This window comes from Eretmochelys imbricata, chromosome 22 (assembly GCF_965152235.1).
Source record: "Eretmochelys imbricata isolate rEreImb1 chromosome 22, rEreImb1.hap1, whole genome shotgun sequence".
Lineage (NCBI taxonomy): Eukaryota > Metazoa > Chordata > Testudines > Cheloniidae > Eretmochelys > Eretmochelys imbricata.
The window spans coordinates 7697638-7722281 of record NC_135593.1 but is presented as its reverse complement, the minus strand read 5'-3'; the positions used below and the strand labels follow the sequence as shown (position 1 = coordinate 7722281).

Here is a 24644-nt window from a genome sequence, read left to right as displayed (position 1 = left end):
ACCTAAATCTGATCTAGATCTGAAATGACTTGACCAATGTTACCCAGCAGGCCACTTGCAGAGTGAGGAATAGAGCTCACGTCTCCTGAGTTCCAGTCTATCCAGTAGGCCACAGTGCCTCTCATACTGGGTCTTGATGAAGGTGGGATCTCTGAATATTAGGGTCTGATCGAAGCCCATTGAAATCAATAGAAAGACTCCCATCAATGTTCATGGGTTTTGTATCAGCTGAGCAAATACTGAACAGTAATTTAGGCAAAAGTAGTTTAAAGTTTATAAACTACCTGGCTTTGACAGTGTTCTCTCCTCTTTTGATTTGAGTTTGTTTTCTATGAACTTTCTAGAGGTCGAGTTCGCTGGCAGGAAGGATGGTGGAAATGACTGATTTTAAGTGAATATCAGAATATTTGTAGAGTAAATGTTGAACTCGTAAATATAAATCACCCTGGAAAGCTAGATGCAAAGAATGATGCTCATCCAAAAGAAGAACAGAAACTCTGAGTGATTTATGGATGCATTCAAAAATAACCAGTGCAGTTAAACATTAAATACCCACAGCAAATAATTCACAGTGATTAGAGCTGGATTAAGATTTTTCCCACTGAAAAATGGCATTTTGTCAAAAACAATTTAGAAGGGGGCAGGGAATGTCATTTTCTACGCTATTAATTTTTCAATAGGAAATTTCAAAGCCAAACAAATTTTTGTTTTGTTTTAAATTGACGTTTTCGTTTTGTTATAGGTTTTTGAAAACTGAATTTTTTTTAAAACTTCAGATTTTTTATATTTTTGTCCCCCTCTCCTTTTATTTTTATTTTTTTGATGGGCTCATTTTTTTTTCTTTCTTTCTTTCAATTTCCCTTTTTCCACTGTCACATTTAAAAACGTCCTGAACTTTGAGAAGTTAGACTGAGGAAAGGAAAACTTTAAAAACAAACCGCCCTGAACGTTTTTTCATGGCATGGCGCTGAGTGGCAAAAAAATAAAGGGTGGACAATGAAATTTCAAAATTTTAGAAATTCAGCATTTTTAAAAAAAAGTTTTGAAAAAAAGGAAAAATTGTTCTATTTCCAACTTTGCAAAATGGAAATAACTGACATTTTTGTGAAGTTGTTGTTATCAGCTCCACAAAGGATTTGCACATCAAAAATAATTTAGCAAAAGATTTTGAATTCCAAATAAACTTGACAAACTGCTAGACATGTACAGACACTTGGCAAATAGAAAGGTGAAATTCATTAGGTAAACTATTCACAACAAATTATGTTCCTAATTCTAGTCCGCACAGAAAATGATTGGATTTGAGACATTTGAATACATTTCATTTACAAAATTTTGAATCTATGGCTACTAGGAAGTCATAGATTTTTAAGGCCAGAAGGGACCAGTGTGATAATCTAGTCGGACCTCCTGCATAACACATGTCATAGGACTTCCATGTAGTAAGAACACCAGAATAAGTCATTACTTGTGATTGAACTAGAGCATATGTTTGAAAAACACCCAGTTTTTATTTAACTTCCAGGGATTCACCACAACATATTGTGCCTATATTCTAGCTGATAGGACAGATACCAGACTTCTGGCCTTCCACTCTTATACTCATTCCTTTTCTTTTGCATCGCCGAGTGTTTGGTGACTTTGTGGAATGGGCACCTGTTCAAAAATTTTGAAAAATTTCAGCACAATCCCTAAAGTAGGAAGGATATCTGTGATTAAGACACAAGGTTACAAGTTAGGAGATCAAAAGTAATACCCTCATCCTTTTCTGCCATATAAAAGGGGAGGAGAGGTGTAAAGGGGCCCTAAATGCCATATCTGTCTGGTGGAGGATCCTCCCAGCACAGGAACGTGAAGACAGCTGTAAAGCTTCCCCCTAACTCCCCGAGGACCACCTTGGTCCTGACGCTGCCTCTGCTGACACTGCCTGACTCTGTCTGTGCTAGTGTGACACACAGAAGAAATCCTCTGGATTTGGAAGAGAAATGACACGGAGTCTTATTTATATATTTAATTTTTAATTAAAAAATAAAGGTTATTTTAATACATCTCTTGCAGCCTTCGGGCAAAATGCACCCTCAACAAGACTTTAGGAAACACGATGCATATCTAGTCTTGGCACACAGGTCTTAAAAACAAATGCGAACTTTCTTCAGCCGCTTCTTAACTCCATTACTTTCCCCTAACCCTGAAAACATTTAAATGCTTCTTGGGGGGGGAAAAAAAAATACAAACCCTACAATAATTAGAAATGGGTCTGAAGCAAAAATCCCAGTTCTGGAGCAGCTTGAAATCCAAACTGTGATCTCAATCCAGATTTTACCCAGTGGCCTTTACCTTTATAAAGGTTTGCCCCACAACCCAGATCTGATCACCTCAAACCTCCAGGAGAGATCTGAAATCTGAACCATGACCTGGGTCTGAATCTTGCACCTATCTTTATAATGGGCTGAACCAAAACCCTAGGTCTGTGCATCCTCCAAAAAACTGTTTCGCTTGGGCCCATGCCTAACAGAAATAAGTGCTGGTTAAATGAGAAATCGTGCTGTAAAAGTTCCCCTGTTCCTGGCAGTCACTGCCTTGAGGCCAGACTAAGTGCTCTGTCCATTTCTACCTTAAAAGGCAAAGATACGGCCAAGCGAACACACCGAACCCTCCAAGATGGTCATATCACTACACAACCACCTCCCACGGCATGAAAGGAACCCTGGGCTTTTCCTGATTCTCCAGGCTGTCTCACATTTCTAGACACAGTTTCTTCTGGAAGATAGCAGTAAAGTACTCAGGCCCCCTTGTTATCTGCAGGAAGGACTTACACATGCTGTTGGGAAGGGAAAGACTATCACCATATGCATTGGGTTTCTTTGTTCCACGGTGGCCCATGCTGGTTGATTCCCAATGGCACAAAGTGCACAAGCTCCTGACTTATACACAAGGTCTTTTTGTTTTATTTATTTATTTATGTTTTTTTTCTCTTTCCTTTTTCTGTGGTTTTTTTTTCTTTTTTTCTTTTTTTTTTTTTCTGTTTTTCCTCTTTTAACTTGAGGGCGTCGTCTCCTCTGGGGAGGGCTCCACTGTGTGCTCCAGAGACTTTCCTGTCTCCAGGGAGACTTCAGGCTTCTCCTCTGTCAATTCAGGCTCTTCTGGGGCCTGAGATGTCTCGAATATCTGCCTCTGAACTTGGCTGTTCATCTTTTCCTCTGCCTCAATCTCTTCTGAGGTGGGGATGGAGTTTTTCTTGGGGCGGCCTTTGGGCTTTGTCGGAGCTTCCTGTCCACCTTTCAGTACCTGGAACAAAGATAATAAGTGTTTGGACCATTCTGAACTGCAGTGGTGTCTGCCATCCAAGTTCCTGATGGTACTTTTAACATTAGGATGAAATCTATCCCTGTTCAAGAGCGGGCCCAAGGTTTAGGCACCCTTACCTCCTACTCCGGACTCAAGTAGAACTTAAGTGATGCGTAGGCCTTGTGGGGCTTAAATGGGGCTTAATTAATTTAAATGGAGGCAAGTACAAACCCAGAAAACATTAATATCTCAGACTTTACGTAGGGTCCTGAGTTCAAGGCGGGTTGTAAAGGGGTCTCAGTATAGGGTTGCCAACTTCCTGATCCAACAAAACCAAACACCCTTGCACCGCCTCTTCTCCAAGGCCCCACCCTGCTCATTCCATCTTCCCCCCTCCCTCTGTCGCTCGCTCTCCTGCATCCTCACTCACTTGCTCATTTTCACCAGGCTGGGGAGGACTTGGGAGGGACCCAACTCTCAATACAGCACACGTACAGGCTTGTCCAAAATTCAGCTCCCTTACTGAGATTTTCTTTTCATTCTTAGCTTAAGTAACAACAATCAAACCTCCGCCTGAGTTTCCAAAGTGAGTTTTTTTCCTCCCTTCAGCTCTCTCTTATCTCTTAGAGACTCAATTCTTTTTACTCCTGCTTTGGAACTAATGAGACCCACCTGGTCTTCCTACCAGGATGAGTCAGCAAAATAGCTCTGCCACCTCTATTATCTCCATTTTGCATACAGTGGAACTGGGGCAAAGAGGGGAAGCAACTTGCCTAAGGTCATGCAGTGAGTCAGTGACGGAACCAGAATGGAACTCATGGGACCTGACTGCCCTTCCTTTCCTCTAATACAATACAGGACAGACACAGTGTTGTCATTATTGTAGCTGGAGTGATGTACTGGGCAAGTGGGCATTCTAGATGTTTTTTGAAGGACAGGGAGGAGGCTTGGTGTACACTAACTGAGAAACTGCATGTAAAGGCTTGAAGTTGGGAGTGCATGAAGGAGATAAAGGGAAAAGTCAGGAGAGAAATGTGGGCAGACCATAGGGAGCAGGAGCAGGTGTACAGGAAGAGTTGGAGGCAGGGTCAGAGTTAAAGACAGCTTTAAAAGTGAGAAGCAGGGACATCACTTATCAAAGCTGGACTTAGCTTCATTGAGTTGAAGTCTCTTTATGATCCAGGTGCACCCCCAATTCCCACAAGCAATAAAGACCCCAGGGTTGCCAAAAAATGAAAAGGGAGAAATTTCTGCTCCTCCCCCTTTTGTCCCTTTGCTTTGAATCCGCACTGCTATCCATGGCCAGTCTTACCCAACATACATTCAGCCATGTGAGCTTTTGAGCAACCAGTTAGCAGTAACAAACTGAACTTTAAAATTCTGGACCAGATCCTCAGCTGGTGTAAATCAGCATAGCTTCATCGGCAGAATTTATGCCAAAGACTTCCAAATGTACACCCAGATTTACTCCAGCTCAGGATTCATCTCTCTGACATTAGATTGGAGGCCTGGTTGGGAACCTTTTGATCTCTTACCATTTTCTTCCACTTCATCCTGCGGTTCTGGTACCAAGTCTTCACCTGGAGCTGAGTCAGCCCCAGTGACTGGGCAAGGTCCAGCCTAGAAGACAAGAGATACAGAGACTTGACAAAGGAAATGAGTCCAGATGCACTGCAGTAGCCAATCCCTGATTGTATCCTGTAGAGAGAATGGGGGGCTCACATACAGTGAAGTAAATTCCAGAAAAAGATCGCTATCAGCTTCTCCTAACTCGTCTTTTCTCTCCAGTTCAGAGGAGAATTACAAATCAGTATAAACAGTCATGATCCAAATTTAGGATCCAAAGAAGTATGGTCTTATGGAGGAAGCAAGAATGGTTTTGTGGTTATGACGCAGAATAGGGAGATTGGAAGAGATGGAAACAGACCAGCTATCCTATGTGTTTTGTTGGGCAAGTGAACGAAGACAAAAGTTCAGTCATCCAGCTGGAGACAACTTGGCCCTGACATTCAGCACCTCTGAAAATCAGGCCTTAGGTGTCTCAAGACAGCACCCAAGAATTCACACCCAAAATCAGAGGCCATCTTTGAAAATTTTGGCTGTCTTTATTGTGCTTCACTTTCTCTATATATAGACTGGAGATAAGGATGCTTTCTAACCTCAAAAAGGTGTTGTGTGTCTGAATTTATTAATTTGCTGATATTACAGTGATGAGAGCTCTAGAAATGCCTATAAATAAATTTGTGTGTGTTGGGCCTTCCGGGGAGCTACAGTAGACAGCACAAATGCTTATCCTAACTTATCCGGGCCAAACCTCCAAATCTGTAATGGTTCCTTTATGACTATTAATCTATTTATTTCTTTACAAAGCCTGAGATCTGGAGATCCTGGGCCAAATTCATCCCTGATGAAATTCCTTTATTTGTCACTTAAGTGAGAACAAATCTCGACCTAGTGGTGCAGTGGAGCTGCATTCAGGATGAATTTGGCCTTATGTGATTCAGAAATTCTAAGTAGAGCTGGGCAAATGTTCTGCAACAATGTGAAGCCATGCAAAACTCAGATGGGTTCAGGTGCAAACATGGAGTTGCATCTAAACATATTTTAGGTCCTGTGAACTTTCTTTTTGTAGCCCCTGAAACAACATGTTGTATTTGAGCATGAGCTTTCGTGAGCTACAGCTCACTTCATCAGTTCTGATGAAGTGAGCTGTAGCTCACGAAAGCTCATGCTCAAATAAACTGGTTAGTCTCTAAGGTGCCACAAGTACTCCTTTTCTTTTTGCGAATACAGACTAACACGGCTGTTACTCTGAAACCTGTCAACATGTTGTATGTCCCTGAAACAACTTTGGAAACACGTTTTCCAAAGCTGAGTTTTTCATAACAAAAGTTGTGATCCAACTGGATAGATAGTGGGGACAGTCACACACACCTATATTCAAATACCCTAACAAACAAACCCGCACGTGCTTTCCCCACTTTGGGACCCCTTTGCAGTTAAAGGGGCTGATTCTCCATCACCTTATATCACTCACCATACTGAATAGCTGGGGTATTGAAGTCAAAGGAGCTACATGGATGAGTTTGGGAGATCAGAATCAAGCCCACAGGTTCCAGACATTATCCCATCTGCACTCCTTGGCTTCTAATTAGCCATGCGACTAAGTAGCTCACCATGCCCCTCAATGTAGCCCCCGTCAAAGGACACAAGAGTGAGTGCACATCTCAATCCATGCCCTTGCCACTGCGTTACCAACTCATGAGCTCACATGGGAAATATGTCTGTTTGACGAACTCCTGCCAGGAAGCCTGTGTCTTGTCACACCTAGATTACCTGTAACCTTTACAACCTCTCTCCATGTGCATTAGCCTAGGAAACCAAAGAAACAAATAGAGAGAGAGAGAGAAAGGAAGAGCTAGGGGAGCAGAGATTGCTCATCAGCCTTGGTCATGTACAAAGTCAAGAAACCTTCATGTCTCTAATTAATTCAGCAGCCAAGACTGCTTTGATTGATGGTGTCACTCAGCTGGTCACATGAGGCAGTGCTGAGCCAGTCAGCACAACACCTGAGCCTTAGGGGATAGAGAATCATGCCAAATGGGCCAGATATCAAAAGAGCCCAGCATGCTGGGTACTGAGCTCTTTCAAAAAAACCATGGCGTAGGAGTCACTATGGGAGCTAGTTAAAATTTGACCCCATTTAGATGCTTAGATGGGAGTTGCACTCATTTGAAAACCTGTCCTTGATTGTGGGTCCTAAGTGTTTGAAAATCTGGCCCAATGTGACCTGTGCTTTGGTGACATGCGTCATCAGATGAAAAAAATAGGCATATAGCTTAGAGGCAGGCTTGGCAGAATTCCATATGTATTTTTTTTCTTTTGACAGATAATATTTATTTGTAAGCTTTTTGTATTGTTAATCAATTTAAATTTGCACAGTTGCAGAAAATTATGGGGGGGGAGGGCCAGGCAAAAGGGGGCAGTCACACAATAATAATTTAAATGACAGATGTTGTCAAGATTCAAAAAGCTAAAGCTTTATAAATGTCAAGATCACGTCAAAATATACAAAGTAAAATGTCCTGAATCAAACAATAAAAAGTTCTCTAGCAGGATTTTTCTTACTTTGTCTATCTGTAAATTTTGTTTATTATCTATGGCGGGGGGTGGGGTGGGGGGGATTTAGTCAGTTTGTGTGTGTACAGTGAAAACAACATTCACTGACTGATAAAAATCTAATCCTTCCAACCTTAGGCCTTAAAAATTGTTTAAACTAGGGGTTGGTGACACATGGGGTTTAAGGTTTTGTGAACCTCTCAAACACTTTCTTTAGGTTTGCAAAGCTACTCTGTGTTGGCAACCTTTTCTCCTGTAATTTAAACCAACAATTTTTTCCCCACACACCCCAACACATGGGTAATTCAAGTTCTTTAAAACAAACCAAAAAAACCCCTCCTTTTCTTTTTTCGCTAACGAGAGGCACGTGTAACGCGTTTGGCACAGAATAAACCCAAAAAGTTAGGCTGACATGATATGTAAATCTCAAATCACTTTGTAAATAGTAATACACCAAGCTTCAGAACTCCTTACATGAGGTAAGTCAGTAGTTACAAAAAGGGAAACTGAGGCACAGAGCGGTGTGGCAATTTGTCCAAGATTACCATACAACACATTAGAAACAGAGCCTGAAACAAAATTCAAGTGTCCTGGCTTCCACACCAATGAGGTGTCCATTGGAAAACACTTCACAGAGCCACATTGCCTCAAAGGGTAGTCTCAGATCTCCTTTGTGAGGGTTCCAGACAAACAGCAGTCAAACAAGCCTAATTCAGTATAACTAGAGCTGATCAGGAAACCCAGACACTTCTCCCCCTCTTTTTTTTTTTATTACTTTTTCTATCTTTTTTCCACTGGGAAAATTGGGGGGGTGGAGTAAAAAGTATGTGAAATGGGAATGAAAACAAATTTCACACTTTTTTCCAACTGAAAACAAATTGGAAAATAGTGAAAAAGTACATGAACATTTTAGAAAACAGTTAAAAATGTGAAAAGTGGGTTTTTTCCTCACTTTCATTTGCCTTTTTTTACCTTTGCTCCCTTTTTCTAATGTAAAAAAAAAAAGAGAGAGAAATGGGTAAAACTTCCCCAATCCAAAAGCTGAAAATGAACAGCTGAAATGTTTTATTTCCCAAACCTGAAAGGAAACTACATTTTAAGTGAAAATGAACATGTCATTTAGACATACATTGATTCAAAATGAAACAAATATGTTCATTCAACTTAAAATGTTACTGTTTTAGGGGTCACCAAATGAAATGAATAGGCAGCAAGTTTAAAACAAACAAAAGGAAGCGTTTCTTCACACAACGCACAATCAACCTGTGGAACTCTTTATGAGGATGTTGTGAAGGCCAAGACTATAACAGGGTTCAAAAAAGAACTAGATAAGTTCATGGAGGATAGGCCAATCAATGGCTATTAGCCAGGATGGGCAAGGATGGTGTCCCTAGCCTCCGTTTGCCAGAAGCTGGGAATGGGCGACAGGGGATGGAACACTTGATGATTCCCTGCTCTGTTCATTCCCTCTGGGGCACCTGGCATTGGCCACTGTTGGAAGACAGGATACTGGGCTATATGGACCTTTGGTCTGACTCAATATGGCCATTCTTATGTCATTTTTGTTTTAGTTTTTGGAAAACAAAACACACTGATTTCAAAATGAATATTTGGGGGTTACGTTTTCCAGTCAGAAATCGGAACAATTAATTAAAATTTCCCTGTGGAAAATTTCAGTTTCACCAAAACCATATTTTCCAAAGGGGAAATTGTAAGGTATAAACGTCTCAACCAGCTCTAAATATAAACATAAACAGTATTGGTCAAGAGACACTCAGGGAGAGATTGTGACCTTCCCTACTGGTGGCTGCAGTGAGGCTGTTGCTCAGCAAACCCAGCTCCCCATTACACCTCTTGTTTATGGGCTAGTCACAGTCACGGTCCTCTATGTTCCCTGAGGGCAAAGACTGCTCCAGTCCAGTGCTCATAGTGGAACTAGCTTCTCTAGAGGGGTTGGGTGATGGGCAGGTTTCTGCCTACACACCCACACCCACACCTGCACTAGCCAGTGGAACTGAGCCAGCATGGGAGAGGGAAAACACGCTGTGCCCTTTCAAAGGGTGAAGCAGAGGGAAATGCTTTGCTCTCTATTCCTTGCATGTATCTCTCTGCATAAATACATGCTGCTATGCACATGTATTGAGCCCTCTCTTTATATAATGCGCGCGGTATGTGGTTTCCATTCATTCATTCTATTCAGGTCACCTTTGATCCTGGGAAAAGTTAGCCTTAATCGAATCCGGTCTTCTGCCCAAGTCCTCCACCAATGGCAAAGTCATCTTTCTCAGTCCAGAAGACATCACAGTTCAACTAGAGAGAGCTCAGCACCACAACGGCTGAGCAGCCCTTCTGCTACCTCTGCTTTTTCCACTTTAAGGAACGTTTTTGTCCTGTGTCTTTTTAAAGTAGTCGTGATAGGCAATGCCATGGGAGACACTCTCCCCTCAGTGCAGAAAGCCCTTGCTAGTCACGGCCAAAGTGTCCTCCAACCAGCCCTTGCCATGCATCACTATGCCCTGATCCATTTGAAATGAATAGAAGTAAACTAGGGAGGAGCCAGATATAGTTTCCAGGATGCTGGCTGTCCCCTCGCCTTGGAAAAGCTACTGTAGTTCAGAGACAGTCTTTAGTATTTAAAGACAATGTTAAAGGTACCCGATGAAGCAGTGTGTAAATGGAGATCACGTTTCTTTACGGGAGTCACACATGCACTTTGCTCTGGGGTCAATGACTGCACTTAGTGCTAGCCACTGGAGAATCAGGCCCCCGATGTGCGACTTACACAACCATATACATCACTGCTGACAGTTCAGCCTAGAGGTCTGGGGATTTGTTTATAAACAAACTAGGGAAATGCAACCGAGATGGAGCTACTATAAGATGGGTAAAACACTTGTTGGAAAACCATTCCCAGAGAGTAGTTATCAGTGGTTCACAGTCATGCTGGAAGGGCATGAGTGGGGTCCCGCAGGGACTGGTTCTGGGTCCAGTTCTGTTCAATATCTTCATCAATGATTTAGATAATGGCGTAGAGAGTACACTTATAATGTTTGTGGATGATACCAAGGTGGGAGGGGTTGCAAGTGCTTTGGAGGATAGGATTAAAATTCAAAATGATCTGGACAGACTGGAGAAATGGTCTGAAGTAAATAGGATGAAATTCAATAAGGACAAATGCAAAGTACTTCATTTAGGAAGGAACAAATCAGTTGCACACATACAAAATGGGAAATGACTGCCTCAGAAGGAGTACTACGGAAAGGGAACTGGGGATCATAGTGGATCACAAACTTAATGAGTCAACAGTGTAGCACTGTTGCAAAAAAAGCGAACATCATTCTGGGATGTATTAGCAGGAGTGTTGTAAGCAAAACACGAGAAGTAATTCTTCCGCTCTACTCCACGTTGATTAGGCCTCAACTGGAACATTGTGTCCAGTTCTGGGCATCACATTTCTGGAAAGATGTGGACAAACTGGAAAAAGTCCAGGGAAGAGCAACAAAAATGATTAAAGGTCTAGGAAACATGACCTATGAGGGAAGATTGAAAAAATTGGGTTTGTTTAGTCTGGAGAAGAGAAGACTGAGAGGGGACATGAAAACAGTTTTCAGGTACATAAAAGGTTGATAAAGGGGGAGGGAAAAGAATTATTCTTCTTAACCTCTGAGGATAGGACAAGAAGCAATGGGCTTAAATGGCAGCAAAGGAGGTTTAGGATGGACATTAGGAAAAACTTCCTAAATGTCAGGGTGGTTAAACACCGGAATAAATTGCCTAGAGGGGTTGTGGAATCTCCATCACTGGAGACTTTTAAGAGCAGGTTGGACAAACACCTGTCAGGAATGGTCTAGAGCAGTGGTTCCCAAACTTGTTCTGCCGCTTGTGCAGGGAAAGCCCTTGGCGGGCCGGGCCGGTCTGTTTACCTGCCGCGTCTGCAGGTTCGGCCGATCGCGGCTCCCAGTGGCCGCGGTTCGCTGCTCCAGGCCAATGGGAGCTGCTGAAAGCGGCAGCCAGTATGTCCCTCGGCCCATGCCGCTTCCAGCAGCTCCCATTGGCCTGGAGCAGCGAACCGCAGCCACTGGGAGCCGCGATCGGCCGAACCTGCAGACGCGGCAGGTAAACAAACCGGCCTGGCCCGCCAAGGGCTTTCCCTGCACAAGCGGCGGAACAAGTTTGGGAACCACTGCTCTAGATAATACTTAATTCTGCCATGAGTGTAGGGGACTGGACTAGATGACCTCTTGAGGTCCCTTCCAGTTCTATGAGTCTGTGATTTCACTCACCTGCTCAAGGCTGCACTGGGCCCTATATTCTCCTCTGTGAGCTCAGAGTTTTACCTACGTTTCCTCTGGTTTTCTGAGAGTCATGTATGTAAATCCCCTGTAGATGGCTCGGTCTCATAGGGTACACCTACACAGCAAGCAAGATTCTGCAGCCGCAAGTCTCAGAGCCCAGGTTTACAGACTCAGGTTTACACTACAGCACAAAAAATATCTGTGTAGACATTCGGGCTCCAGCTCTGAAGCCTACCCCCATTCCTAGAGCTCAGGCTCCACACAGATATTTTTAGCGCTGTAGCATGAGCCCGGATTTGCAACTCACAGTTGCAGGCTTCTTCCCTAAGGGTCATGGCCCTGCAGCCACTTTCCCAGCCTTACCCCCAGTCACACCCCAATCCCGTTCCTCTGACCTGTCTGGCGTGGACAGATACTTCTGCTTTTGGAATTTCTTCTCCAGCCCCATCAGCTGGAGTTCTGTGAAGATGGTCCGGCTTCGGCGAGGCTTTTTCAACCGCGGGGTGGGCTGCTCCCCTTCTGACTCGCTGCTGGCATGAGTTTCGCTGGCTGGTGTCTCCGCGCTGGTGGCTCCCAAGGAGGAGTGGGGTGACAGTGCTCGGGAGCTGGGAGCTGCAGGGACAAGGTGAGGGACCACAGAGGGCTGCCGGGTGATGACGGAGATGAGAGGATATGCCCTCAGAGATGGGGACCCTAGGAGGGAGGAAGCAGAGAAGGGAAGTACAGTTCAGTGGCAGAATTGTTTAGTGGATAGTGCCCTGGACTGGGAGTCAGGAGACCTGGTTTTCATTCCTGGCTCTGCTGCTAACCTTCTGTGTGACCTTCTTTAGCAAGACACTTCCCCTCTTTGGGCTTCTGTTTCTTCCCTTCCCGCCCCCCGCCCCCCCCAGCCCCCCGCTTCGTCTGTCTCATCTATTCACATTGTAAGACCCTTGAGGCAAGGAGTGTCTTCTACTGTGTGTTTGCCGAGTTGCCCTCTCTAGGTGCGACTGTAATACAACTAATAAATAATCTATTCAGTCATGAGCAGAGCGGGGCCAAACGTTTCAGATGAGTAGAGTCTAATTAGCTCAAAAAAATGCAGTTGGAGATGACCCAAAACTATTTGCAAATTCAAATCAAACTGGGCAAACAGATTTAGCCAAAACAATCAGGGGGGAGGTTTGGTTTTTTTTTTACATCTGAAACGTTTCATTTCGACACTTTCAAAAATGAAACATTTTGATTTTTCATTTCAAAACAAGATTTAATTTCTAAATTTAATTAGATCTATTTAAATAAAAAGGTTAAAAAAAAATCCAAAAACTAAAACATAAAAAAAACAAAATATTGTCTTGGGTCGACCCGATATGATGATTTTTTTCTTGGATTGTTAGGTTCAGCCACCAAACCGAAAAAAACAATTGTTTGCTCAGTTCTAGCCGTGAGTGATCTATGCAGTAGAGGTGGTTCAGTTTACCATGTAGTTTCGCTGAGAGATGAAATCAAACCAAACTTTATGCCCATCAGTCGTTTAATCTGTGCAACTTTCCTTCTCTGTCAGCACCGAACGAATCCCTAGAAATGGGCCCACACTGAACCATCAGGGTTGTACTAACCCTCAGAACTAGGAAGACGTTCAGCTCTGGCTCAAGCACCAATCTTTGTGGCTCGGGGGCCATTCTGGAACATCAAATCCAAACATGCCCAAACGCTCGTGGAAGTTCTGATTCCGACCCAGGCTTCCCAACCCAGGCTTGAGTCTACTTCAGCAGCATCCCAGGTCCTAAGCCCTATAAATCAGGCATCCTCTTACACCTTTGTACAGTGAAACTGGACCAATTTGTGGGGAATGTGTGTTTCATTGTGATGCGATAGGAACAAGAAATGTTGGGTCACGAATCCTGGATTCGATTCACTGCTTTACAGCTGACTTACTGTGTGATCTTGGGCAAGTCACATCATTTTTCTGTGCCTCAGTTTCCCCATTAGTAACACTGGAATAATAATCCTTACCTCAGAGCTAAGACTTACCTAAGGTTTAATTAATGATTGTAAAGTGCTTTGAGATCTTTAGACAAATGGTGCTCTAGAAAGGCCAGGTATGAGTACCATCATTGGGCCAGATTGTGAACCTCTTACTGCTACTGATGAGCACCTGTTTACACAAGCAGTTCTGTGGATCTCATTGGGCCTAGTATGAGCAACTGTTCACCATTGAAAGTAAGGGGCTGACCATCTGGCTCAGAGAATGAGCAATCACGTTACAAATGCTGTTAAAAGCCTGTGAGTTTCTCTCTTTCTGGATAAATTATCCTTTCAGAATCTCATTGTTCATGCAACCAGGATTAGATTCTATTATTGTCCTCTGAGCTAGAGGACAGGGGTGTCAGACGTAATCAGTCATGCTCCCCATGGTGAGTAGCGCAGAGCAAGCCAAAGAATAAGCCTGCACTTAGCAGCTCGATAATCAAAAATTACATAATCATGGTGAAGTCTTAAAAAAGGGCAGTTCTAAGAAAGATGGCTGAATTTAGTCATATCTGACTAAATGATTGCAGTGCTATCCAAACCCCTCCAGTAGCTGCAGCGATCTACAAAACCCAGCTGATTGCTGTGATCTCTACCACTATTTTTCCCTTCACATCAAAACTTTATTCAATTTCAAACAAAAACAAAACCTGAAATCCAAGAGAAGACAAGACAAGAATTTACCAACAACCATTAACTGGTGTAATAGGAAAAAACAGTGATGTTTTGTTTCTATGGATCCTTTGGCACCTCGTGACAACGGTGATTTACAAATCCGCCAGCTCGCTGGGCCAAATTCTGCCCCAATTTACCCCCCCAATGGCTGTACAAAGAGTAAGTTTAGGTACAACTCAGCCCTTCACTTTCCAGTGCCCAGTGTCTTGAATTCTGCCTTCACTGATACTTCCGCAGCCTCATTGACACCAGCTGGGTTGCATGGGAGTAACTTAGGGCAGAACCTCGCCCACTGCATTGGAACCATCTCGCCAGGAGACCGCTGCCATTTCTTTCTCTGCCACTGTGGTTTATGAACGGCGATGTGCTCGCCCCCAGCCTGCAGCCTCCTTTGTGCCAGTTACACCAGGGCAAACAAGCTGCAGGGCCCCCCACTTGGAGAATACCCCCAATTCAGGAGGCCCTCTGCAGGAACCATGGGGCCAACTCTACCCCTGCCCTGCCTGGCAGGAAGTCCTGGCACAGGGGATGATATTGGGTGGGACCAAACATGTTGACATGTTGGTGGAGTGGCTGGGTGGCAGTCCTAAGCCTTGTCCTGCTGCTATGATCCATGGGGGCCATAGCAGCTGGGCTATAATAGGGCAGCCTCAAGGGCCCCTACCAGCCCCCATCAGGCCCAGGATAGGGAGAGGGCAAGCACAATCCCTTGTGCCAACACAGGAATGGATATGGCCCACTCTATCTCCTACTCCAATATCAGGAGATCTTGGTTAACAGCTTCCTAACCCTGGTACAGAGCTCAAGACCTCCCTGCTCTGCTGCAGGGCTCACACTCCAAATCTTTTCTCATAGCCCAAAATACCATTCCTATTCTTGCACATAAGTGGCTTTTGGCCACAGCCAGACATCTCACTGATACTTTCTCCCTTACACCCCTGCGTGTTTCCAGTGTAGCAGGGAAGAAAACACAAGATTGTTAAAGAGCAATAGATCACCCAAGCTCAGAAACTTCTGAAGGGCTCCAGCTGATTGAAACCTTGAGAGGGAAGCATTTTTACAAGGGACTGGCCTGTAGGAAGCTTAGCAAAGGGTATTTTATAGCAGAGCAATCAGCATTCTTCTTTGGGTTAGGGGTGGCACATGGGGCTGCACAGTGGGAGAACTAGAACAGCTTCCAGAGCTAGGAAAAACTCAGACATCAGGGATTGTTCTTTAGACTGCCGAAAGCTACTTATGTAAGAGGAATATGTAGAGGGGAAAGGGGAATCTCCTTCCTTGTACCATGATCACTGGCCTATGTGTATGTTTATTATTGTAGTGTTAGGTGTGCAGAGTAAGACACAATTGATGAATGCTGGGAAGCACAAGGAACCAGATTTCACGAGAAATGGTTCCAGATTTTCAAGTACTCAGTCCCCTCAACTGGGACCATATTTCTAAGTGCTTAACTCCCATTTAAGCCCCTAAATAAGAGATGTATTTTCCAAAGTGTTCAGCACCCAGCAGATCCTGTTGTGACACATCTAGCCAGATTTTCAAAAGAGCTCAGCACCTTTTTATTTTGGTCTCTATACAGAAGCACGCACTTACTTTGGAAAATCTGGTCTGTTACCCATGAGTGCTGTGTTGCAAGTCAGGATTTGCTATTGTCAGGCTGCTCAAGAGTGCTAGGCAGTAAGCAGCTTGTTAGAGCCATTGGCTCTAACTATTTTCTATTCATTTATTATTTAGGAATATTAAAAAAAACTGTAGATCAAATATTGGGCCAAACAATTGTAGCAGCATCTCTTTAATTGACCATTATTAGTAATAATAGTAAATAATAATTTATTATTTGTATTTCCATAGCCTCTAGGGGTCCTATTCATAGTCCAGGAACCCATTGTGCTAGGTGCTGTACAAACATAGCACAAAAAGATGGTCTCTGCCCCAATGAAAGCTTCATGTTTAAGCTTCTTTCTAGGTATACTCAGTCCTGTCTTGGCATGGGGAATGGGCTAGATGAACTCTTGAGGTCCTTTCCAGCCCTACATTTCTATAATTCAGTGAAGATGCCTCATCTTCACTCCAGCACCTGACAAGGTTTCTCAGATTTCTCATCCCTAGTTCTGAAGGAATAAGGAGAATTTGCCATGCAGGATGTTTGAGAGATACAGCAAGGAGAGCACTCAGAAAGATACTTGGGATCTGAGACTACCTTACACTGTCTGAGGGAAGGTTACAGTTACAGAAATGAGCCAAAGTCTATGATCCTTGGTCTCCTCTTTCACTGGTTTAAATCAGGGATAGCAGCATTGTAGCCAGCAGAGTGACATGGTTGAGACTTTCAAAGGAGCCTTAGAGAGTTAGGCACCCAACTCCCAAAATCCCAGCCATACAGGTGTAAGTGAGGCGTTGAGGAGGCCCCATGGGTCTGACTACCTAGATACATTTATAGAGCATTGATCACTGAGAAATCTAGGCTCTAGATCATAAAGTAAAAAGCTAGGGTACAAACTGATCTGAATCTAGATACCTCAAAGATTGGGGGTGTTTGGATACAAAGCCCTTCCTGTTCTGTCTAGATATACCATTGATAATGTTTCAGTCACTATTGTGTCTAGATTCCATTTGCACAATTCAAATCCAAACACAGTTCTGGATTTCAAACACCCTAAGTTTGGATCCAGATATAGATTCTGAACATCCCAGAGTTCAACAGTGCTTGGATCCTTCTCTAGACAGACACAGTAATTGTGGAAATGAAGCAATTTCTTAATCTACAACAAATTAAATATTGGCAAATGGCTCCGTCTGCTCAGTGCTGTCATGACTTGCTCAGTCTCAAACGTAAAGGAGCTGAGACAGCTGTTTTTCCACTCGGTAGCTCTGTCTTACTGAACAGTTTCAGTTGGATACAGACTATAAACTTTCCCATATCACTGTACCCAACACCAACAATAGTTGGACTGTCCCTGAAGTGACCAGATGTTAAGGCTGATTTATCCACGGGTTGTCATATAATAATAATACTTTGAATTTCTATAGCACTTTTCGTCTGAGCATTTCCAAGTGTTTTTAAAAGAAATCAGTCAAGCCTCACAGTGTCCCTATGAGATGAATGACTAATATTGTGCCCATTTTACTGGTGAATAAATGAGCCAGAGTGAGGTTAACTGACTTGCTCAAAGCCACATACTGCCTCCGTGGCAGGGCCAGGAATAGAACCCAGGAGTCCTGGTTCCAAGTTAGAGGCATGTAAAATATTCATAACAAAATACAAAAAGGCTCAGAATTCAGAAGGATATTTTGTGGGGAGTTTTCATCATGAACACCAAGAAAACACCAGGAAAATCATCCCATTTCCCCAAAAGGATTTAATCCAGAATGAGACTTTTTACCAGTCAAATCAGGCTCATTCTGAGGTATAACTCAGATCCATATGGCAGTAACCCTGATTTGCTCCAGCAGCATGTTACATCCACTTCCCACAGACGTGAACACAAAGTGCAAGCCAATGGAGAATCAAGTTCCCCTGAGCCGTTTCTGAGCCCAGATGTGCTAACAGGAACTGAAAACACTTGCTTTTCATGAGACCGACCTGAAGTCCGCTCCAACCATCTGTTGGAAGGTTTTGATTAAACTTCTTATGACCACTGGACATGACACAATATATACCACCACAACCCCCACTGGATCACATTTCAAAAGTTTAATGAAAATTAAATACTTCAAACAAATCTTTTTTTTAACTTCTTCCTTCCACCTCTGGGCTCTGTGCGATCTATGCTGCATACCTTTGACACAGACAAATAGAAACTAGGGGAGAAAAGGGAAAGCACTATTTAATTGCACTGTGACTGCCGGCAATGGCAGAACAGTTTCTCCTCCTGGGCAAAGTCAGCTAATTCTGTTTTGGAAAGAAAGAAGAAGGAAGGAAAGATTTATGGATCAGCTCCCCTTGGCAGGTTAGCTCAGCTTGGAGGCAGAATGAGATCTCACTCAGAACACGCTGCAGCGAAAGGTAAATAAAAGAAGAAAATGAACTTACGACACAGGAAAGTCTATAAATCTGCACCGTCCTAAGTGTCAAAACAAAAGGAAACCAAAGAGGAGTTTAGTTCATTTTCCAAATGAAACGTCAGCTTCAGACTGCGGTGAAAGTGAAGGCGGCCTGAAGGAAGAAAAGATCTAGCCTCAAAGAGAAGAAAAGAAACCTTAAATATGGAGCTGAGCAGAAAATGGGGAATTTTCATCAAAAAACTGAAAAGAGAACAATAAAATTAGTTTTCAGCAACCAAAAATTTTGGCTGTCATTTTTCATTTTTCTAACAAAAATATTGAAACATGTTCTAAGAAAGCCAATACTTTCCACAAAAATGTCTGTTTAATCAAAAATCCAATTTTTTGTTAAAAAAATTGCTGGTAATTTTTTTGGACCAGGGTTGCTTAGAAATAAGGAAAGATAAATCATTTGCATAATCGCTCAGGGGTTGCCTAATTCTGCTCCCACTGAAATCAAGCAGAGTTTTACACCTGGCTTCAATGGGAGCAGGATTACGCCAATGCTGAGTGCTTCTGAAAATCCCACTGAGTCTGTTAGTGCTGGAGCAAACAGGCAGTGGGTGAAATTCACCCTGGGGCAGAGGACCAGCACAAAGCCTGTGGTCTAGTTATGTCACTCCTCAGGCCAGATCCTCAGCTCATGCACATCAGCATCCAAGTCATTTTACACCAGCTGAGGATCTGGCCTTTAAGCGAGATCTAGGTGGTACGTAGTCCTTGTACCTGCTCTCTGCACAAAGGTGAATTTCACTGCAAGGGCATTTATTATTCACAGGCCACACCCTCAGCTGGTGTAAATTAGTGAAGCTCTGTTGAAGTGGGAGGTGAGGATCTGTCCCAACAGGAGTAGTAACCCTGATTTGCTCCAGCAGCCAGAAAGCTAGTGCAAACCTTAGTGCAGGGTCTTAGTGCAGGGTCCCTGGAAAGCAAACCCCCAGGAGGAGAGGATGTCATAGCATAGTTTCTTTCTTGCACTGCAGGGGCTAGTGCTGTCCAAGAACCGGTCAGTACTGGGGAGGGAGGTAGTATGATCAAGGCAGCATAGGACTTGCGGCTTCACCATCCCCCTAAGCAGCCTCTGTCAACAGGCCTTCTATGGAGCCACAGACATAACCTAAAGCACCCGCTTTCCCCCCCAGCAGAAATCAAGATGGAGGGCAGCAATGATAACACCTTCCCGCGGGCTGACCCTCTCCCTTCAGCCTCGTTGGCATGGGGAGCAAGCATGTATCCCTCCCTGCTCCAGCCACACTGGAGCTGGCTGCAGAACTATCCATAGATGCCTCCTTCTTTCAGAGAGCACTTGTGTGCATTCTCCCCTCTCGCGGTGTGCCACGGCAGCCCAAGGCTTCAGCAGGCACACGATGCCCCACTTCCCCAGGAGGACATTTCCTATAGCACCGGGCAGGGCTCATTTAGTCCTTCATCAGCCTTTTCATAGGTACCCATGGCTGGTTCTCTCTGTCCAAATGCACCTGTCGCACTGGCGATAACGCTGTGTGTCAGGGCAGGATGGCAGTCAGGCAGCAACAGGCTGGGCAATGTGCCCACACAGCTCACGGAACTGCTATCTTCCTGCCGACACAGCAGAAATCTCCTGCTGTTTGCTCTAGCCCCCCTGAATTCTGTCTTATCTACTCCCAGCTCTGATGTCACATTTTTATAGGCCCTCTCCTTCATGACCCATATTCAAATGTACAAGGAAACCTAAGTTCTCATATTAGGACCAGCACACTCTGTAATTATGTATTATGTAATCAGGGTAGCATCCAATATTTGCCAAGCGATTTCCAAATGCTGGAGAAAGACGGTGTTCAGAGGGGGTCACAATCTCCGCACAGACACATATTCAGAGGCAAGGAGAAAGAGGAATGACAATAATGTATATAATTGCCTGTTGTCTGGCTCTCTGGCCAAGATCACCTGTTGCACCAAATAGGCAATAGATTTAATAATTTTATTAAGATGATGTTGAAGTAAAAAGAAAACGGTACAGAGTTTAAGTACAGAAGTTTCTAGTTATCAGGGAATAAGGTACAGATTATCAAGGGGTGCAAAATTCAGTTTAGGAACAGGTGGCGTAAGGAATTATCTGCTATCTCCCCGATTGGGGGTAAAAGTTTAACGGGTCAAAGTACGGACATTGAGATATGGGAGTATGTTGTTCATATAACGGCTGTGTTCAGGTGTGGAGTATCATGATACTGCAAGTCAATACACATACTCACAAATAAGCTTGGTTCACGGTAAGGAGCATGGGAGAAGCAGGTGTTTAAGAGGGGTCTGAATGTGAACAGCAGTGTTGCCAATTCATGCAATCTTATCGCAAGTCTCACGACATGCGCTAAAAGCAAAGGAGGACTTGTGGCATCTTAGAGACTAACCAGTTTATTTCAGCATAAGCTACATGCGCTGTTTCTCTTAGAGCTCAAGCTCCCACCGTCAGAGTTTGGTTACTACCTTGGAATTTCAGATTTCATTTAGAAATAAAACTTAAGGTGCCAGCCCTTGTGGTGGCAGAGAAAAGCTGGAAAACATGTACCCTAAATGCTCTGACAATGGAAGGCAAATAAAAAGATCCCAAAATGTACTGTCTATTTTTTTAAAATCTCTTGATAGTTCCTAGCCTCACAATATGCTACAGATTCTGGAGCACCATCTATTAGGACCTTGTCTATTAACGAGCTATTTCCACATATATAGACACAGAGCACTCCCATCACAGAAGGAGGCACTGAGGTGAAAATTCATTTGGAAGTTAAAGTTAGTGCAGGACACAGCAGGCTGCTAATGGTGCAGAATTTCTTGCCGGGAGCATAGGCAACTGGTGCTCCAAGATCTGCACTGGCTGCCTATGCATTTCGGGGCAGAGAGTAAACCATTGGTATTGAACTAGAAAGCTCTAACTATCTTCAGACCTTCCTACCTGCAGCAGCAGCTCTCTCACTGTGCCGTACTGCCACAACAGATTAGCAGGGATACAAGAACTGGGTCCTCCACTCAGTATAAATGTGAAGGGGCTTCCGCAGAGAGCATTCCTTGCCAGGCCCCTTTTCTTTGGGACGTATTCCCCACTGTGGTCTGCGATAGCATGTATCTGTCAATCTTCAGGGCATAGCAGAATACTCATCATTTTAGAAGTGCTGCTCAAGAAGTAGAAACTGTTGGGGGTGATCTATAGGGGGATTTGCTTTATGGCTGTGTTGCTGGTTATTTAGTTGTTATGCTAGGGTATGGAGATGCTGTCAGTTTCTTTGGAGATTAGTATATTTTAGAAAAAAGAACAGGAGTACTTGTGGCACCTTAGAGACTAACAAATTTATTAGAGCGTAAGCTTTCGTGGGCTACAGCTCACTTCATCGGATGCATAGAATGGAACATATAGTTAAGAATATATATATACAGAGAAGGTGGAAGTTGCCATACAAATTGTAAGAGGCTAATTCATTAAGATGAGCTATTATCAGCAGGAGAAAAAAACTTTTGTAGTGACAATCAAGATGGCCCATTTAGACAGTTGACAAGAAGGTGTGAGGACACTTAACATGGGGAAATAGATGCAATATGTGTAATGACCCAGCCACTCCCAGTCTCTATTCAAACCCAAGTTAATGGTATCTAGTTTGCATATTAGTTCAAGCTCAGCAGTTTCTCATTGGAGTCTGTTTTTAAAGCTTATGCTGTAATACATTTGTTAGTCTCTAAGGTGCCACAAGTTCTCCTGTTCTTTTTGCGGATACAGACTAACACAGCTGCTACTCTGAAACCTGTCAGTATATTTTAGGTTTCAGAGTAGCAGCCGTGTTAGTCTGTATCCGCAAAAAGAAAAGGAGGACTTGTGGCACCTTAGAGACTAACAAATTTATTTGAGCATAAGCTTTCGTGAGCTACAGCTCACTTCATCGGATGCATTCAGTGGAAAATACAGTGGGGAGATTTATATACACAGAGAACATGAAACAATGGGTGTTACCATACACACTGTAAGGAGAGGTTTCAGAGCAACAGCCGTGTTAGTCTGTATTCGCAAAAAGAAAAGGAGTACTTGTGGAACCTTAGAGACTAACACATTTATTTGAGCATAAGCTTTCGTGAGCTACAGCTCACTTCATCGGATGCATACTGTGGAAAATACAGAAGATGTTTTTATACACACAGACCATGAAAAAATGGGTGTTTATCACAACAAAAGGTTTTCTCTCCCCCCACCCCACTCTCCTGCTGGTAATAGCTTATCTAAAGTGATCACTCTCCTTACAATGTGTATGATAATCAAGGTGGGCCATTTCCAGCACAAATCCAGGTTTTATTCCCCCCCACACCAAACCCACTCTGCTGTTGGTAACAGCTTATCTAAAGTGATCACTCTCTTTACAATGTGTATGATAATCAAGGTGGGCCATTTCCAGCACAAATCCAGGTTTTCTCCCCACCCCACTCTCCTGTTGGTAATAGCTTATCTAAAGTGATCACTCTCCTTACAATGTGTATGATAATCAAGGTGGGCCATTTCCAGCACAAATCCAGGGTTTAACAAGAACGTCTGAGGAACAGTGGGGGGGAGAGAGGGGAAGGAATAAACAAGGGGAAATAGGTTACTTTTTATAATGAATCAACCATTCCCAGTCTCTATTCAAGCCTAAGTTAATTGTATCCAATTTGCAAATTAATTCCAATTCAGTAGTCTCTCGTTGGAGTCTGTTTTCGAAGTTTTTTTGTTGAAGGATAGTCACTTTGAGATCAGAAATCGCGTGGCCAGAGAGATTGAAGTGTTCTCCGACTGGTTTATGAATGTTATAATTCTTGACATCTGATTTGTGCCCATTTATTCTTTTACGTAGAGACTGTCCAGTTTGCCCAATGTACATGGCAGAGGGGCATTGCTGGCACATGATGGCATATATCACATTGGTAGATGTGCAGGTGAATGAGCCTCTGATAGTGTGGCTGATGTTATTAAGCCCTGTGATGGAAATGGCCCACCTTGATTATCATACACATTGTAAGGAGAGTGATCACTTTAGATAAGCTATTACCAACAGGAGAGTGGGGTGGGGAGAAAACCTGGATTTGTGCTGGAAATGGCCCACCTTGATTATCATACACATTGTAAGGAGAGTGATCACTTTAGATAAGTTATTACCAGCAGGAGAGTGGGGCGGGGGGAGAGAAAACCTTTTGTAGTGATAAACACCCATTTTTTCATGGTCTGTGTGTATAAAAACATCTTCTGTATTTTCCACAGTATGCATCCGATGAAGTGAGCTGTAGCTCACGAAAGCTTATGCTCAAATAAACTGGTTAGTCTCTAAGGTGTCACAAGTCCTCCTTTTCTTTTTACTGTAAGGAGAGTGATCAATTAAGATGAGCTAATACCAGCGGGGCGGGGGGGGGGGGCGAGAAAACCTTTTGTAGTGATAATCAATTACCAGCAGTTGACAAGAACGTCTGAGGAACAGTGGGGGGGGGGGAATAAACATGGGGAAATAGTTTTACTTTGTGTAATGACCCATCCACGCCCAGTCTCTATTCAAGCCTAAGTTAATTGTATCCAGTTTGCAAATTAATTCCAATTCAGCAGTTTCTCCTTGGACTCTGTTTTTGAAGTCTTTTTGTTGTAATATTGCGACTTTTAGGTCTGTAATCGCGTGACCAGAGAGATTGAAGTGTTCTCCGACTGGTTTATGAATGTTATAATTCTTGACATCTGATTTGTGTCCATTTATTCTTTTACGTAGAGCAGTTTGCCCAATGTACATGGCAGAGGGGCATTGCTGGCACATGATGGCATATATCACATTGGTAGATGTACAGGTGAACGAGCCTCTGATAGTGTGGCTGATGTGATTAGGCCCTATGATGGTGTCCCCTGAATAGATATTGGTGTCCCCCCGCTCTCCTGCTGGTATTAGCTCATCTTAAGTGATCACTCTCCTTACAGTGTGTATGATAACACCCATTGTTTCATGTTCTCTGTGTATATAAATCTCCCCACTGTATTTTCCACTGAATGCACCCGATGAAGTGAGCTGTAGCTCACGAAAGCTTATGCTCAAATAAATTTGTTAGTCTCTAAGGTGCCACAAGTACTTCTAGTATATTGTAGGTGATTGTCAGAGGTGCTCAGATCGGCACCTCTTCTTGATTCATAAAGCTAAGCAAAGAAACACCTGCCACCCAGGCTTCTGTTAGGTTGCTTGTACAGCCATG

General features: G+C 43.4%; 1 protein-coding gene across 1 annotated transcript in view; it reads right to left on the bottom strand.

Annotated features, from left to right (window-relative positions):
• Positions 1-3036: 3036 nt before the first annotated feature.
• BARX2 (BARX homeobox 2) overlaps positions 3037-24644 on the bottom strand; it is a 52150-nt gene continuing 30542 nt past the window's right edge. The window contains exons 2-4 of the mRNA XM_077839932.1: positions 12098-12395; positions 4824-4908; positions 3037-3288 (exon numbers count right to left, since the gene is read on the bottom strand). Coding sequence (XP_077696058.1) covers positions 3037-3288; positions 4824-4908; positions 12098-12395 — 635 coding nt within the window. The remainder of the gene's footprint in view (positions 3289-4823; positions 4909-12097; positions 12396-24644) is intronic.